Raw genomic sequence first — 18,673 nt, forward strand, 5'->3', positions numbered from 1 at the left:
TCTTGATATATACATGAAGTAGAGAACAGCTTGAAGTCAGCCTCTGGTTTCCACACATGTCACACATGTGTCCCCATGCACACCACACCCATATGCTCATGTGAAAAAGCTTTAGTGGCAGAACTCATCTTTTATCTCGCTATGCCCTTTGTTCTATTTAATAAATCCTTGCCCTGAGGTTATAGCGGTATTCCCTTATCCTTCCTTTTTAAAGTTTAAAATTGTACTTTTCACATTTACATAAATTTAATTTATTTGAAATTGACTTGAAGGTGAAGAACAAAGTTGAGGTCCAACTTCACTTTTCCTGTGTAGATAACAAGCTGTTCTAGCCCATTAAGAGTTCCGTTCCAAATTGACCATCTCCTCTGTGTGTGAGTTTCTTTAGGGTTCTGGTTTCATTAGCCTAAATGTCTATCTCTGTCAAAACCAAACTGATTCCGTTATCAAAAGGAGGCAATTTTGTAAAGCAAAAAGCAAAATTTACTAGTTGTTGAATGTTAACTGCTTTCCTAATGACATGCTCCTTTCCAGGAAAATGATAATGATTATCTGCCATAATTTCTCCCACCAATACAGAATGTTGCAAACTATCTCTAAGCAATGTATTTAAGTGGCAACCTCATCTCTCCACAGAGGGACACCAGGGTCACTCAACTTCATTAGATGAACAAACTGCTGGAAAGTCCAGAGATGGAAACAGACCGACAGTTATTTCAGATAAAACGTTGAAGCACCCTAGTCAAAAAGAACATGCTGCCGTCATTCCTTCCACAAAGCTCCTCAGGCATAGGTGACTGCTTCACTACTTCCAAAGCAAAGACTACTCAGAGAAATGATTTTCACGAACACCAAACAGATATAGTAAACAGCTATAGTACACACACTGGCAATAGACTTTGAAGGTAGCACTGGGATTATTTACAAGTGTGTTACATCACAGGGCAAAGGAGCTCACGCTTGCAGTCCCAGAACTTGGGAGTCTAAGGTACGGTGACTATGAGTGTGAGGTCAGCCTGGGCTACATAGTGAATTCCAAGCAAGCCCTGGCTATATAGTGAGACTTGCATAAGAAAAATCAAGCAACAACAGACATTTATGTATAATTATACATATAACTTTATGGACTTCATGGCTGATTGTATGGGAAGCTTAATCTCTTGAATTTTGGATGATTTTCAATATTCATTATTATGAATTATTTAGACTCATCTCTGGTATTTACTTTTGACCTCTTATTACTCCCATAATAAGCTTGTCTAAAATCTGAGAAGTAGGGTACACATGTCAAGCAGTTTGCTTGAGGCTGTCCAGTTCTGAAAGCAAGTCTGCTTCTCAGTTTGTGGTTATCCCTATAGCTAATCTCCATAGCTGTACATCTAGCAGTGACAGGATGATTCCTGCAACCCTACAGGCTTATTTATAAATCAGTAGCATGCACACACATGTCATGGCACACGTGTGGAGGCTAAAAGACAGCTATCGTGTAGGCTTTCTGGGGATCAAACTCAGGGGGTCAGTCCTGGGAGCAAGCGAGGCTGAGCCATCTTTCTGGCAGACTTAAATCTTAGATAATATCTCTCTTTTTCTCTTTCTCTCTCTCTCTCCTTCCTCTTCACCTCTCTGCATATGTTAAAAGATTATGTCAACCCTTCAAGGAGCATGAGCGACTTTTGAAGCAGCTCTTCATGATAACGACCCACTTGTAAATTACCCAGGAGCCTCTCGTGATGTATACACGAAGACTCCACACTGGTTCATTGGTCTTTTTACTTGCTCCATTTATCCCAATTAGACCAGTCAGCCTGCTGATCCACACAGCGAATTTAAGTTATAAATGATGCAGATGACAACTGTTTAGATAAAGTGTCTGCTTTAGAGTAGTTTTAAATGAAACGCTAAATTCAAAAAGATGGAGTTGTCATAGACAGAAAGACCCTTCTGTGAAAATAAACGATGCATTCCTTATATTCTTATTTTCCTTAGCTATTTGTTGTAAATTAATTACTTTTCTAGGATAATCTACATGAGTTATTTTCACAATTTTGACCATAGACAATACTATAATTCAGACTGTGTATGTATCCTCAATTCTTATTTTAAACCCAATTTCCCCCAATTTACTATAAATTAGTTTTTCTTTCTCTTACTAAAACAGTTGTAAAATAAACAAAGGGAAATCAATCTCTTCTTAAAAAGTTTTTTAATTTTAAAATTTATTTTTTAAACTATCTTTTCTCATTTTACATTCCTATCTCAGTTCCCACTCCCTTCCCTCCTCCAGCTGCCCCCTCCCTCCTCCCCATCCACTCCTCAGAGAGGGTAAGGCTTCCCACGGGAAGTCAACAAAGTCTGACACATCACTTTGAGGTAGGACGAGGTTCTCCCTCCTATATCTAGGCCGAGCAAGGTATCCCTCCGAAAAGAATGGACTCCAAAATGCCAATTCAAGCACTCTGGATAAATCCTGGTCCCACTGCAAGTGGCCTCACAGACTGCCCAGGCCACACAACTGTCGCCTACATTCAGAGAGCCTAGTTTGGTCCTATGCAGGTTCCGCTGCTATCAGACTAGAGTCAGTGAGCTCTCACTTGCTCAGGTCAGCTGTTTCCCATTATGGTCTTGACCCCTTTGCTCATATTATTTCTCCTCCCTCTCTTCGACTGGACTCCAGGAGCTTGACCCAGTGCTTGGCTGTGGATCATGCATCTGCTTCCATCAGTTGCTGGATGAAGGTTCTATGATGACAATTAAGGTCATCATCAATCTGATTACAGGGGAAGGCCAGTTCAGGCACCCTCTCCACAATTGCTTAGGGTCTTAGCTGGGGTAAACTGAGACTTTCCCTAGTGCCAGGTTTCTCGCTAACCCCATGATGGCTCCCTCAATCAAGATATCTCTTTCCTTGTTCTCCCTCTCTGTCATTTCCCTATTTCGGATCTTGTTTCCTCATGTTCTCCTCCTCCCTCCCACTTACCCCCTCTTCTCCTTCCCTTCCCCTTCTGCCCTTCCTCCACACTCCCAATTTTCTAAGGAGATCTTATCTAATTCCCCTTTCCAGGGGGATCCATCTATGTCTCTCTTAGGGTTCTCCTTGTTACCTAGCTTCTCTAGGGTCATGGACTACAGGCTGGTTATTCTTTGTTTTACATCTAATATCCACTTATGAATGAGTACATATTGTGTTTGTCTTTCTGGGTCTTGGTTACCTCACTCAGATTTTTTTTTTATTTCCATTCATTTGCTTGCAAACTTCAAGACCCAGCAATACCACTCTGGGTATATATCCAAAAGATGCACACTTATACCATAAGGACATTTACTCAACTGTGTTCATAGCAACATTATTTGTAATAGCCAGAACCTGGAAACAACCTAGATGCTTTCAACTGAAGAATGGATAAAGAAAATATGGTACATTTACACAATGGAGTACTACTTCTTAGTGGTAAGAAATCAATCTCTTTTGATGCCCAAATATTTATAATCAGACTGCACAAATAATCCAGCCTACTTTGAGAAATATGAAAGCAATGTGCTCTCTCAAGTTTTACAAATTAGGCCTTTTATAAAAGTCTTCTTGCTTTGAATGAATTATCTTACATCTATTAAAAATTCACTGGGAGCCTGTTAGAGCGCACGTTAATTCTTTCATGAATTTGTATAAACCGGCTCAAGGGTGCTCGGAGGCAAAGTGCTCATGGCTGAATACAGAGGTACCAAAGCCTTTGGGGAGAAGGTGTCAGCTCACCAGGCGTGGTCTGCAGTGATGGGGGTCCCCAAACTGTGGTCATTTCCAGTTAACAAGTGACACACCCTGGTTTTATCTTGCTGTAATCATTACATGAAATGAAATTATAAGCAAACCTGGGAGCCCAGAAGTGGCTACCCGAGGGGTTGTACAGTGTTAGCAGCTTCTTGGATGGCCTGGCAAGTTCCCTCATCAGGAGTATTGATTCTCTGTTCTTTAAATGGCTTTCCCCGTGGAAAAGCAGTTCTGTGCCGTGTGAATACAGCTAAAGGGACGTCTGCCTGGGGGCAGCTCTCTACAACATACCAATTTATATTTACCCCTTTATGACTAATTAGAAAATAAAAAACCCAATCTTATTTATTATAAATACATTTGAATCTATTATTTATCACAAATAGTCAGAGGTGATGTTGGCGGAAAGAAAAAAAAGTTTTCAAATCAATAAAATGCCCTAAAGCAACTTTGTTCTTCAGAAATTCTAAGGTCACGATAATATTTAATTCATAGCTTTAAAAGAAGGCTCTCTTTTGTGTGTCATGAAGACACATCGCCTAGTAAGCAAAGGCAGTCTGGAGAGCTTCTTAGTGGGAAGACTAAGGGCCTCATCATCTGATTTAGGGTGCCTTGTTAAGATTAACTGTCTTTTAATCAGCTCATAGCTCGGCAATTTCCAGAAGGATTTAGTCTCTGAGGGAAGCTTGTCACCTGAAGTCACACAATACACACATATGTATAAGTACTTGTTCATATCTGGATCTCTAATTTCCTTTTCTATTTTAGGAACTTATCAGCCATCAACCCTTAAGTACATACACATGAGCTATGAGCTGATTAAAAGACAGTTAATCTTAACAAGGCGCCCTATTAAGTAATTTTTCTCAGTGACGTATTTTACTTGTATATTTTGAGAAAGGATTTATTGGTTTATTTAACTTTGTTTCCTTTATACCTTATTAAATAATACAAATATAACTTTCTTTGAACACCATTTTGGCAACATCATATTACTGTCACTTAAGTTTGGGTGAAAAACAGCTAATTTTTAACATGTTGGATTGTTTATGCATCACGCATTGTCATTCTCCTGGTTGATCCCAATAACCGGATGGTGTGATGGCTGTTGATGGCGCCGCACGCCTTGGTTGCGAGGCGTAGAGTCTCAAACTGACCAAGGCACTTTCTACTTGCTGGCTCACTTGTATAGGGCTGGGAGAGCAAGGATCTAGCGCAGTGCAAGACCCTGCGTGTCACAACACCATCCTTCCACCCAGATACAAGAGTGGCAACGCTGTGTATGGGTGTAAGCAATCTTGATTAGACGAAAGGCCTGTTGCCTATGAAGGAATCTATGCCTGGCACTGTAAACATGGTTAAGATCCACAGTTAGGGAATTCATAGACCCGGGGTGTGAGGGGGGGAATAATGTTGTTGTTTTGTCCATTAGTGATGTTGTTAAACTGTATTCTAAATATGAATGTTTAAGGTTAAAGTATATACGACATACCACTTCCCATGTGTGGGCATGCTCCTGTGTTTGCACACATACACATGCACCTGTGCATGCGCGTGCCTATGTACAGCCTGGGTCAAACGTGAGGGTTGTTCCTCGGGAGCCATCCACTTTGTTTTCACGAGACTGGGCCTTTCATTGAGATCTGGAGCTCTCTGCCTGGATGATGGTGACTGGTCACCAAGCTCTGAGGATCCTGCTGACCCAGACCTTTCCCCAGCAGCACTGGGGTCACAAGTGTCTGGCCCCATGCCTGGATCCTTAACAAGGGCACTGGGGCTCAACCTCAGGCCTTCATATATGTTTGTCAAGTACTCCATCGAGTGAGCCATCCTCTCCCTAGCCCTGAGATTTCTTTGTCTTTTATGTGATATAAGGACTCAAGAGTAAAATAATCAGTTTGCTAATTTGTCCTTGAATTTGGTATGTATTTATATTTGAGAGAAATCTAGCAAAGTTGTTTCAACTATCATAATTTTTGTTTTTCTCATCTCTTTTTTTCTTATACATTTGTTCTGGTTTCACAAATGTCATATATTCCCTCATTCCTCCGAGGTGGCAGGTTGCTTCTGAGATGGTCTATACTTGCTCATTCTGTTATTTTGTTTACTCAACTCTTAGTTCTTTAGATGATGCTTTCACTTAAAGTTGACTTTTTAAAAATCACTTGGAGAACCTAGATCAGTGTCTGTAACCTTCCTAATGCTACAATCCTCTAACAATTCTTCATGCCATGGTGGCCCCCAACCATAAAATTATCTTTGTTTCTACTTCATAACTGTAACTTTGCTACTGTTATGAATCATAATGTAAATATCTGCGTTTTCTGATGGTCTTAAGTGACCCTTGTGAAAGGCTCGTTCCATCTCCAAAGGGGCCATGATACCCAGTTGGGAACCACTGAACTAGATGATTTGTAAAAGCTGCTAATTGTACTTTAATCATCAGTGTAAAAATGCTGGGTAAGGCACCACGAACGAGGATGACCATGGAGCTGCCCTGTAGACAGGGAACCATGGCTGAGGATGACCATGGAGCTGCCTTGAAGACATCATGGTGAGGATGACCATGAAGCTGCCCTGTAGACATCATGGGTGAGGATGACCACAGACATTCACTCCTCTGAAACTCCTTTCCAGTCATCCACATTCTTAGCTCCTTCCTAGAAGCAGAATCCCGCATTTGAAGTCATTCGACAGCCCCTATGGCAGGGACTCAAAGCACCACCCTAAACCGGTACCCATACCTGAAGCTAAGCTGAGGTGCCACGTATGGTGTCTCATTCCCTGAGCATTTTGGACTATGGTTCCCTCCTTCCCTTTCTTCTCAGATCCTAGGTTCATGCTCATCCTCACAGCGTCTTTCCTCCAAGTCTCTCAAGTTTTCTGGCTTACCTAGCAAGATACCTTCTTGTTTTATCATTCACCAGAGATTCTACCAAGCCCTCTCCTACCTACAGACAGCTGTAGCTAGGTGGGAGACTGTAGCTGCTAATTACATGATGTGTCTGTAAGGTTAAGCCAAAGTTCAGAAAGACGCACATAATTCATCAGTGTATCTATTGAAGCAACAGATGCATCTTCTTTAGAAACAACAACAAACCCTAAAGCTTTAACATTCTACTAAGAAAACGTCCATCCGTGTTGGGTCAGCCCAGTGATGCGCAGTGAGTACATACTCACAGATATGAGATCAGATGCTCTGATTCTAACAGCAGGAAATTCTGGGTAACTGGGGAAATGGTTTCCTAAAACATTGCCATAATGACTTGCACTTTCTTTCCTGTTCTTTGTTCATACAAAGCAGTCTGACCCACTATTTACTATGGTAGCACATTCCTTTGCTCTCTCTTAGTTCTCATGGAAGGAGAACAGGAGAAAGGCATGAGTGTGCATCTCTACTAAATAATTAGGATGGTTCTTGGAAGACAACTCATTCAACTGGTCACTCTGGAGCACGGAGGACTTGCCATCTGCCTGTTAGTCCTACCGGGGGACCTTCTAACGGCAAATTGTGTCTCTGGTGGCAGTGGTTGACGGGAAGAAAAGCACACAGTGAACTGGGCAGACAAGTGACCCAACACGGTGTTTCTCTTTGGCATTCTCACCCCATGTATAATTGCTCCCCATGTCAATTTGACTTTGTAAAAAGTCTTATTTCCTGAAGCTCTGATAAAAACAATTTTATCAACTTCCTTCGATGGACCAATAAAACAACACCTGGCAGTTCATTCAGCCAGCATTTTCACCCTAGCCATAGAAAAGCCCGGGTTCTCTTCTCATAATCTTTCCCCACTTTATCACTTAATCCAACCTCATAAGTAGCTTTTTAGTTCTATAATCAGGACGGACGGGGACACACACACACACACACACACACACAACTTTGTCTCTGGTTTATTCCATGTTCTAGTGTAGGTTTGGTATCTTTTAATATCAAGTCAATTTCTGTTCTCCTTATTCTGTATATTTCTGTTGCTGCAATTAAAATATTTGGACCAAAAGCAACTTAGGGGAAAAAAAGGTTTATCCGGTTTACGAGTCTAGGTTACAGACCACCATTAAGGGGAAGTTAAGGCAGAATCTCATATTATATCATACCTAAAAGCAGGAAAATAAATGCATTCACACCTACTTGTCTGCTCACTTAGCTTGCTTAGCTTTTTACACTATTCTGGACTTTGGCCCAGGGAATGGCGCTAACCACACTAGGCTAAGATTTTCTCTATCAATCAGCATTCAAGACAACCCCCGCCCCCAGACATGCCCACAGGTCAATCTGCTGTAGATAACCAGCTGCTTCCATAGTTAACTTGAAAGGAAAGTCCAGGTGAGAACCGGAAAACCTCCTGAGCATCTTTCCTACAAATACCCTTTGCTTCTCTGGCTCTGGACTTTCTCCCATGGGAGCCTTTCATGTTAAGATGGGACCTTGCTACATACCCTAGGCTGGCTTTGAACTCAGGGTCCTTCTTCCCCAGCCTCATGATCACTTTGAAATCAAAGTCTCTCTCCCTCCCTCTGACCCCTCCACGTGTGCATGGTGTGTGTGTGTATGTGCACATGTGTGTCTGTGTATGAGTGGAGGTACAGATGTGCCATCCACACACAGAGGTCAGAGGTCAAGCGCCAGCATCAGCCTCACCTGCCTTGTTTGAGACAGGGCCTCTGTTAATTCCCCTCCTCACATGCCAGGCAAGCTTTCAGGGCTTTCCTCATTCTCCCCACAGAAGCCCTGAGTTGCACAAGCTCTCTCGATATCTGTGGTTTTGGTGTGGTTCTGGGGATCTGAACTCGGGTCCTCACACTTACATGATGAACATTTTATCTACTGAGCTGTATCCCCTTACATACTGGAGCTTCGGAAAGTGTCACTCTTAGTAAGGGGTCCAAGGCATGAGGGACCCTGAAAAAGGCAGATCAGATAAAACATCGAGAAAACACAAACCACCAGACACCCTTAGAGCTTCTGGTCTCTCATCCTTGAACTTCAGTCCCAAGTACCTTTTTATGTATCCCCTGAAGATAAATTATATCCCATAAATACCTTTTTATGGATCAAAACCATATTTCAATGACAGTTGGGTAGTAGTATTTATAAATCTCAGTCCCTAGGAGGAGAACTGAAAATCTCAATATAATTATGGTAGAAAGACTTCAAATTCTAATATTGAAAAATATATATTTTTTTCAAATGAAAGCTAATTAATGTAAGATATATGTGAGGAATTTTTGTTTTGTTTTGTTTTCAGACAGAGTTTCCTTGTAGTTTTGGAGCCTGTCCTGAAACTAGCTCTTGTAGATCAGGTGGACTTTGAACTCACAGAGATCCACCTACCTCTGCCTCCAGAGTGCTGGGATTAAAGGTGTGTGCACCACCACCGCCCGACATAAGGTATTTTTTAATCACAATTTTTTAGGCATGCATAAAAAATACCTTTCTATTTAATAAAGGCTCTTAGGACAAGTGTCCCCCTTTGGCTGGTCTGTGATAAAAATCATCAATGTTATTTAAGCAAGCTTTTGCTGTCCAGCGAGATGTATTTAAAAAGTGTCTGCTGGAGCGAAGGTAGGTGGTATACACAGCATGGCAGATAACAATTTACTCACCCTGTGGGCTGGCTCTCAAATTCTTCTGACCACTGCTCCTGAATATCCTCTGTAGAAAGATCTACATCCCGGGTGGTGGCAAAATTGAACTCGCTGCCTTCATTACCATGGAAATAAATGGAGTTCCCATCTGATTGACAGCTATGCTGTAGACAAAGAAAGAGAGCATGGGGTGGCTGCTGAATTGGTTTCGTATCGTTTTACCCCTGTATAACCAGAGTTTTGGGGAAGTCATTACATTAGCCCTTCTGTGATGCACTCGCAAATCGAAAGGGCTTGTTACCTCCCTTTGGTCCTGCTTAATTCAATTACAATTTCATGCTAACTTATTAAGTCATCACACAAAAGGAGTCAAGAGGGCATTTGAGCTTTGCCATTTCAGACTTTAGTTATGAGACAAGAACATTTTAATTGGAATCATATCCCATCTTTACCACAGCCCTTGTTGTGACAATTAAGTCTGATAATGACTCGTCATGCACTTTTGATTCCGTGGTTATAGGCTAAATCACAGTGACCTTTTCAATATTCCATAGCGTTCTGGCTTGCCATTCAAGTCCTTCATGATTTGTCTGTAAATGGAGTATGAGTAGAATATCCAGCTAATCAAAATACGGGGGGTGGGGGGCTGAAAAGGTCAGTCATCCCCGAGATGTCATATGCTCTTAGCCATATTTTCAGGAAGTTTCTGACCAGAACTGGGAGGGGATGTGGTTTCCGGCGAGAGGCTTGGAAATCAGGAACTCTGTTACTCTCTGACAGGACACTTGTGAAAGAAAAAAGAATTTCTTGTGATTTATTCTCAGCGTATGCCTCTCAGTTTGATGCGAATGGTCATAGACAAGATGAAACTCGAGAGCTAAGTGAACTGAATGCTTCCTCCTCAAAATTAGAAGGTTTCGTTATGGCTTTTTGGGAAATGCTAACATATTTAAGAGCAAACATTCATTTAAGCTTTAATACTCTTCTTAAAATGAGGTACAGACGAAGAAAAACAACTGGATAAAAATGCCAGCTATGCCCCTGACTCTATGGAGCAGGGACATTTCACCAGCTCTCAACACAGTGCTGGGACAGTAGGCACTCAAAACATGTCAAACAGCTCGATACGGGAAAGAAGGGATGCCATGGACATGATCTTTTTACTTTAAAATTATTTTATTTGTGTATGCGTGTGATGTGTGTGCATGTGTGTGTGCGTGTGATGCATGTGTATGCATACATATGTGTTGCATGTGTATGTGTGCGAATGTGTTGTGTGTGATATATGTGTACATGTGTGCACATGTGTGATGCGTGTGTATGTATATATGTGTATGTGATGTGTGTATGTATGCATATGTGTGATGTATGTTTATATGTATGTGCATGTGATGTGTGTGTATGTGTGTGCATGTTATGTGTGTGATATATGTGTCTGTGTGCATGTGTTGTGTGTGATATATGTGCATGTGTATATGTGTGTGTGCATGTCATATATGTGTATGAGATGTGTGTGCGTGTGATGTATGCGTATGTATGTTTATTCACACAAATCACTAGAGATGAGATTTTTGATAGAATAATTGCTGTCACATTTGAGGAATTTGGTTCATTTCTCAGCACAAACAACAACAACAACAAAAATAACCCTACTTTAGTTGAGAAATATTAAGTATCAGATATAGGGCCCAATGGCAGGCAGCATATTAGTGTATGGCACTGTGTAAGAGCTGGTCAGGCTCACCTCCGGGAGCACCCAGACAAGCAGACTTTACAGACAAGCAGGTCTTAGGTAGAGATCTATGTTGGCGACAAATGTACACAAGCCCAAGCTGTATTACCACTTTACGCTACCAGCATCCTTCTGGATGGTATTCTAAACATGTACCCTTGGACCAACAGACAATAGTAGCTCTCATCCCATCAGAGAAGCTGCTCTTGGCAGCAGAGAGCATCCCAGGAAACCACAGCTAGTCAGGATGCAGAGAACCAGCAATCATGTGGTGCCCAACCCCAGCTGGTCCATCTACAATGCCACACCTGCACCTGAGGTCTAGGGAGCGTCTTGGACGAAGGGTTGGAAAGACTGTCAGAGCCAGAGCAGGATGGCAGTGTGAATGTGTCTCCTACAAGACACGGGGAAGCTACACCTGTGAAGTCTCAACAACACGGCTGTGTTAACCAAGAACTGAACAAGGACGACACCCAAAGTCAAGTTATTAGAGAGGGAAAAATCACACAGGACCCCAAGCCTGGACAACGAACTCCCAGCAACTGAGTAATGCTGAGAGTGGGGGAAATTAGTCTTTCTTAGGGAAGAAGTCTTCATGTGTTTATCCAACATCAAGTAGTCGGCCCTAAAACCATTTACATATAAACAATATAACAATATCATAAAGACTGAGTCTACTGTATTTATATATTTAGGTGTGTGTGTGTGTGTGTGTGTGTGTGTGTGTGTGTGTGTAAAACAATTAGAGAAAAAGATACCATGAATTTTGGGGCAAGTTAGAGGGTATTATATGGGAAAGGTTGGGGGCGGGAGAAAAGGGGAAAATAATGCAATTATATTTTAATTAAAAAACCAAAACCAACCAATCAAAATAACACTAAGATATTATTTATGTTGGCCTTGTCTGAGAATCATAATTAGCCTGGAGTTTGTCTGCCAAGGTCACAGCCAGCTGCATCAGGAGCCCCAGTACTGGTTCTGTCGGTGGTCCTCTAGAATCTGAACAGGCTATAGCTGGCGAAACCATCAGGGTTGAAATAGATTTGCTACTGAGTTGGAATAGTAAGCAGTCTCCAGAAGTTCAGGAGAGCAGCGGCATGTGATCCACAGGGACTCATTTCACAGCCTAAGACATGCGCACGTCTTCTGGTCCCCGTCATCACTTTAGCTAATACTTTGATGTGGCAAGCACCGGCTGCTTGGGACTCTTCTCACACGCAAGGAATACAGATTACTCATGGATGGTAAAGCTGAACTCATTCATGCAAGCCTTAGAACAGACATATCAACCAAAAGGTAGAATTTAGTTCATTTCACAGTAAATAGAAACTGTCAAACGGAGATAAATTTTAAAGATTTTTTTCCACCCTGCCCACCTGAAAGAGAACCGACGTTAACAAGAACGGCCAAGGTTATTTCTCTAAAATCACCCACCGAGTCCTGGGTGTGAGACTTCAAGATTTTCCTCACGGTCAGAACCCTGATCAGTGGCGGCCTGTGGGTATCTGCAGCTACGACATAGACCCAGACATCAGCAGCAATGGCACTTCCCAAGGAAACGGCACACAAAAGAGCCGCTCAAGGGAAAAAAAATTTTACATTACAATTTGAATAAGGTGTTTGTACAATGAAAGACTAGCTCACCGAACAGCCTTTGTCACTTCTGGCTAGATAGACATTCAATTACTTAAAATGTTGATTTCATAAACTTTTATTAATATTTTAAAACTATGTAATTTGTTTCTGCCCTTTTAAACCTTATTATTAATATACTTGATGTGCATTACATGAGAAACAGATTTTATATAAAGCATAAAATCCTTATAAAATTTGGTAGCTTATTGCTAACTACTTTCACAGAATAAACCGGAGTTACGGAAACACGAAAGCATACTCCAAAGGCTTTCTCAGGAGCGGAACGTATCATTTACGACTGTGTAACTATTGAAAGGTAGTGTGTAGCCACACTTTATCCCTGTGAATGAACTCTTGCCACCCCGTGAAACGCAAGTAATGTTCACCACGGCAAGTGTGAAAAACAACGAGAACAAATTAATATTCATGTAAATGATTATTAACAAATACTCATATTAGTGGGCCATAAAAACCAATCTGTCTTCAAGAAGTTTCTGTGAGAGGCAGAAGGGTGTCATTGTACAGTTTTAAAATCTCTTTAGAGTTCTTCTAACCAATTCACAGTGGGTAGCCAGCACTTAACACCAGAGCTCGGTTCACACAGACATGGGAGAGCGCCCTGTGCCAGCATCTAGGCTTAGCCTTGGAAACGTTCTGTCAGGTTTAAATAGCAAACTCAGTTCCTGGAGTCTCCTCTCACGCGAGCCCAATGTCCTCGTGGTTTAAGAGATGAATTACTGAGCATCTGAGAGCAACAGATCTATTGTGTACCTTCTCTCTAAGATGGTGGTCATTTACAGGCCTTGGAGATACGAGTCCTGGCTAGGGTTGCGTTCTCATCCAAGCATTTTGAAATTGATCACAGGGAGAGTTTAAGTGCCCGGGGCTCAACATTTTGAAATCATCCTGGTTCCCTAGAAACTCTCCAGATTGACAACGGAAGTCCAGATGCTATCACGGGCGACAGTCCCTGGATTTCCAGTGGGCTTCTCAACTCTGCAGAATTCAGTGGCCGCTTGCTTAGGGCCTGTGTGAACTTCTCCCTCCAATTAATGAAGCACTTACATGAATCAAGGAAATCATACCATATCATACCATACTGGGAAAACATACCACTGGGAACTAAAAACGTCCAAATGACAACGCATGAACACTCAGTACTGCATCCACGCTCAGGGCTTCTGGAGGTCGGGAGGAGAAGATACAACAAAGCACGTTTCTTATACCTGATGGCCAAGGGCTGACGCAAGTCATTTTGGCCCCTAGGCCTCAGCGTCTCAGGGTGAAGAAGCGAGTGACTTAAGATCTTCTCTCTTGGTTGTGAGAAATGCAGAGATCAGAGCAGCTCTTTTTAAATTTCTAAGTGCCAATGATATCTATTTCCGAATAGACACTTTTAAAAGATATGTGCTATTATATTTTACAGTCTTTATAGTAGTTGATAGAGAAACAGAAGAATATTTAAATATATTTTTGTTTCTCATTATATTATTATAATTCCCCAGATCTAATTAAAACCTTTAGAAAATTATACAAGAATAGACCCCATGATACAATATAATTTTTTTTAAAAAACTACTGCAAATGTTTACACATTATTACAGCAAATAAAAACTATCAATTAGAACTTTAAAAGCCTCCATATTTTGGAAGATTATCAAATATTCTTCTAACAGATGAAAACTCAAGGATGCGGGGTGACTGACACCATTTTTCTTAACAGATGAACTTGCATTGAATGACATCAAAATCCAGTGTGCTAACAATCCAAGAGAGACGTGTACCAGACCTGTGAATTCTCAGGAAACCACACTCCCTTCTAACATTCAGCTCAGCTCAAACTCCTTTCACCTCCGTGCTTTAACAATTACAAACCTAAATAGCTTCAGCAAAAAGGTCAGGTAGTTGAGCTGATGTTTAATAACTAATAATAAATTAGTCCATTTAACACTTCTCCTAAGTGAGAGAGACACGATGAAGCTCCAGCCCAAGATGGACGTACGCTAGAATCTTTCCGGTAAGACACCACTTCGTGGTGCTACACAGATTATTAGAAATGGGTTAAAGCAAGATGTGAGTAAGAGGCTGAAAATAATGGGCCAGGCAGTATTTAAAAGAATACAATTTGTGTGTTGTTATTTCGGGTAAAGCTAGCCGGTGGCTGGGAGCCGGGCGGTGGGAAGCCGGCCCGCAGCCCCTCCACTATAGAATGGCACCCAACGTGGATAACTGAATCCACAGAAAGCTTGAGAAAACTTGGGAAAGAATAGAGTAAAGCATGGCTTCTTGGTAGCAGCAATTTCTCGGGTCCTGACCATGTGTTTTTCGGTTTTCAGCCGTAGCAGGAAAAAAGCTGTGCTGTTTTAAAATGCCAGCTTTCTGGGCCATCCTGGGCCGCCTCTTTCAAGCAGGAGGTCCTGACTATGGAGCTTTTGATTGTTGTTTGACACTGTTGCAGCTTGCTTGCTGGCAGGGACCTTGAACGGCCACAGAGTTGTGGTGATAAACATGGCTACAGCCTGTACCTCAGCCACTAGGCTGGAATCGTAGAAAGCTGAGGAATGGGCTGGATCTAGCTGTCAAAGCCATGGCTTTAATCCTACTTATATTGCTTGGTAAATTAAAGACTCGTGTGGTCAGAAAAAGAGAAATATACAGTAAAGAAAGATTCAAAGACAAAGAAAACCTCTAAATGGTTTACAGTGTGTTAAAATTATATGCAGGCTAAAGGTTAAAGTTCTTAAAAAACAAACAAACAAAAAAGAGAGAGAAGTTTGTTGTGGTAGTACACACCTTTAATCCCAATACTTGGGAGGCAGAGGTAGATTGACCTCTGTGAGTTCAAGGTGTGGTAGCACACACCTTTAATCCGAATGCCTAGGAGGCAGAGACAGACAGATCTCTCTGAGTTCAAGGTGTTGTAGAGCACACCTTTAATCCCGGCACTTGGGAAGCAGAGGCAAATGGATCTCTGAGAGTTCAAGGACAGCCTGGTCTACAGAGTTATTCCAGGACAAAGATATAAAAAGAACCTGTCTCAAAAAGTAAAAATAAAAGAACCAGAAGTTAAAGTAAAGCCACATAAAGATGGAAAATACACAGAAAATCTTGATACTGTATGCTATTATTCTCTCTTTGAATTGTTTGAATGCTGAGGAAGAAGCAACAGCTGCTAAAAGATATTTGTTTACAAATGCTGCTGAACTAATCCAACAGATATTTTGAATATACTTGACTTCAGAATTTGGATCTAAGGATATGATACTTTGGAAAAGAGATTCTTCTTTTGTTTTTACAGAAAATGGGACCCTAAGGATTGCATCTATCCCAATATGGTATGATAGACCACGCCCTCCTGAAAGGTTGCTATGAACACCCTCAAAAAATTACTTCACTCAACTGCCGACTGAGATGAATCTAGCACACAAGTTACACCATGAAAGATCTGATTAACAGCACCCCCATTCAGCAGGAAGCAGTTTGGAGAGAAATAACTGCGCCCATATTCCCAAATATTGTTTATAAATGTTCTTTTACATTTAAAGGGGGAGATGATACAGATATGAATAATTTACATTGGTATAAATTTTGCCTTATTGATAGAAATTTAAGGTCTATTTTGTTATATGTATATGTATTTCTGATACTGATTAATGTATTGTGATTGTGTAGTTCAATTTAAAAATGTAATGTATATAGGTTGTTAATGGATAGTCATCAATAATAGTAAAGCTTGTAGTCATGTTAGATTTTCTAGATATATAGATATATTTCAGTTAGATAGACATTCTTCATACCTTTCAAAGACTGCAAAATACGGCATTTAATGTTTTAATAACTTAGGGTTTTTCATGACAATGAGACACGTCTGCCTCTGGCAGCACCAGCTACTTCAAGAGGAAGATGGGCATCGAAGAGGCTACTTATGGAGTTTGATAGCCATTTTGATAAGAAACTGCTCTTGCCTGGACTATTGGCATAAACTGGACACAAAGAACCCTCAGAGAGAGGACTGCTGAACTTGCCTAAATGTGAGATGATTCTTTGGGGTTCCTGATTCATGAAAGAGTCTGTGAGACATTCTACAGGACACAGCAGATACTGACTGAACTGCCTTTGAAATTTCCTGCTTTATGGAAATGTCTGCTGGAAACTATGGGCCTGTAGGCTGAAGAGGGATGCCCCAACAGTACAAAAGAACTTTGGGTGACTGTCCAGGCAGTGAGATGTCTCTGTCATTTCTAGAGTTTTGGAAGTAGTTTACTTCTTGTTCACCTAGGTAATATTGTGTCCTTCTGGAGTCTCTGATGGAGTTGAAGAATAGATAGATAGTTATAGTTGTTTTCCTTTGTTATGATAAAAGATAAAGTAGATATAAATATTGTAACTGTAATTCTTACTTGATAACTGTTTTGTTATATGTAATTTTACTATGTTAAAGTTAAAGCCTTTCTTTTTTTAAACAGAAAAAGGGGAAATGATGGAGGATTCCCATTGGCTAATAAAGAAACTGCCTGGCCCATTTGATTGGCCAGCCCTTAGGTAGGTGGAGTAGACAGAACAGGAAGAAGGAAGTGAGGTAGATGGCTCAGTCAGATGCCACACTTCTCCTAAGTGAGAGAGACACGATGAAGCTCCAGCCCAAGATGGGCGTATGCTAGAATCTTTCCGGTAGGACACCACTTCGTGGTGCTACACAGATTATTAGAAATGGGTTAAAGCAAGATGTGAGTAAGAGGCTGAAAATAATGGGCCAGGCAGTATTTAAAAGGAAAAAAAAAATTAGTCCATTTATTTGGGCTAAATAAGGAATAAAAAAATGGCTAGTTCTATTTTTCTGTTTTTGGAACTTTCTATGTACCTTCAATTATTACATTAATAATTGTTTATTAATGTAAACATTCAATAAAATAACAAATGTTCAATGTTTCATTATTTTAGCATTGGTAAATAATATATACCTGAGTAACAACGAGTCTATAATTTTGATATCCCAATATCTTCATGCATTTTCCTCAGCCAAAAAAAAAAGTATTTCTCTGCTTTGCCACTAAATGAATTTCCTTTATTTGACAAGCAGGACACAGTGTCACTAAGTGACAAGAAGTTGCCATGCAAAAGGCATCAACAGGAAACATCAGTGAAAATTCCTCAATGGAACAGAACACGTCCTTGGCCACAATTCAGGTTAGCATTTCTGAAGCTTTCTCCCTCTACTCTGCTGCAAATGTTAATGACTTCACCTCTGTACTTGTAAAAAGCACTTAAGTCACCTCTGGCATTGTTTAATTAGTCTTTCAGAGAAAAGGAACACCGGAGCGACTCTTAATACCGCCTCTCTAGGGCCTAAGGACCCTGATGATCCCTTTAGGATCTACAGCCTCACAATTTACTTCTTGATGATTCCATTTTTGCTGAAAGAGGTACGCAGGGCATTTGGGCAATGCCAGCTTGTAGAGGGCTAGCGGCAGATGGAAAGATATCTGCCTGGTGTGCTGTTCCCGCCACATGAGCCGAGAGCCATCCATTTCCTCCATTAAGAAGCTGTCACTCAGCCCACCCAGCTGGAAGACCACTTTTGATAGCCAAGCTGGCTGGTGGCAGACAATTCAGATACAAAGTGCACTTTAAAGGGACGCTAAAACATCATTTGTAGCAAAATTGAAAATGCATGGCTTCCACCACAGCCAATATTTTAATGACTGTAATATTTTAAGTGATTATTTTTTGCTACTTCAGATTGCTCCTTAGAGAGGAGAAGATTTTTTAATTAAAATTTAGGCAATGCAAACAAATGAGATATGAGGAGCGAAGGAAAGAGAAATAAGATGAATAAAATTAATTAAAATGGCATTGTTGGCAGAGCCATAAATTAGCCAGTGTCTGGCTGGAAATAAAATATATTGGCATGTGAACTTCCCCATGACAGAAAATAGGACGTGGTGTGTGGT

The 18,673-nt window shown here is 40.9% G+C and overlaps 1 protein-coding gene across 1 annotated transcript in view; it reads right to left on the bottom strand.

The window, feature by feature from the left end:
- The window catches only part of Reln (reelin), a 429,856-nt gene that overhangs the window by 163,170 nt on the left and 248,013 nt on the right, over window positions 1-18,673 (bottom strand). The window contains exon 11 of the mRNA XM_038315201.1: window positions 9,374-9,519. Coding sequence (XP_038171129.1) covers window positions 9,374-9,519 — 146 coding nt within the window. The remainder of the gene's footprint in view (window positions 1-9,373; window positions 9,520-18,673) is intronic.

Source organism: Arvicola amphibius, chromosome 18 (genome assembly GCF_903992535.2).
Source record: "Arvicola amphibius chromosome 18, mArvAmp1.2, whole genome shotgun sequence".
Taxonomy (NCBI): Eukaryota; Metazoa; Chordata; class Mammalia; order Rodentia; family Cricetidae; genus Arvicola; species Arvicola amphibius.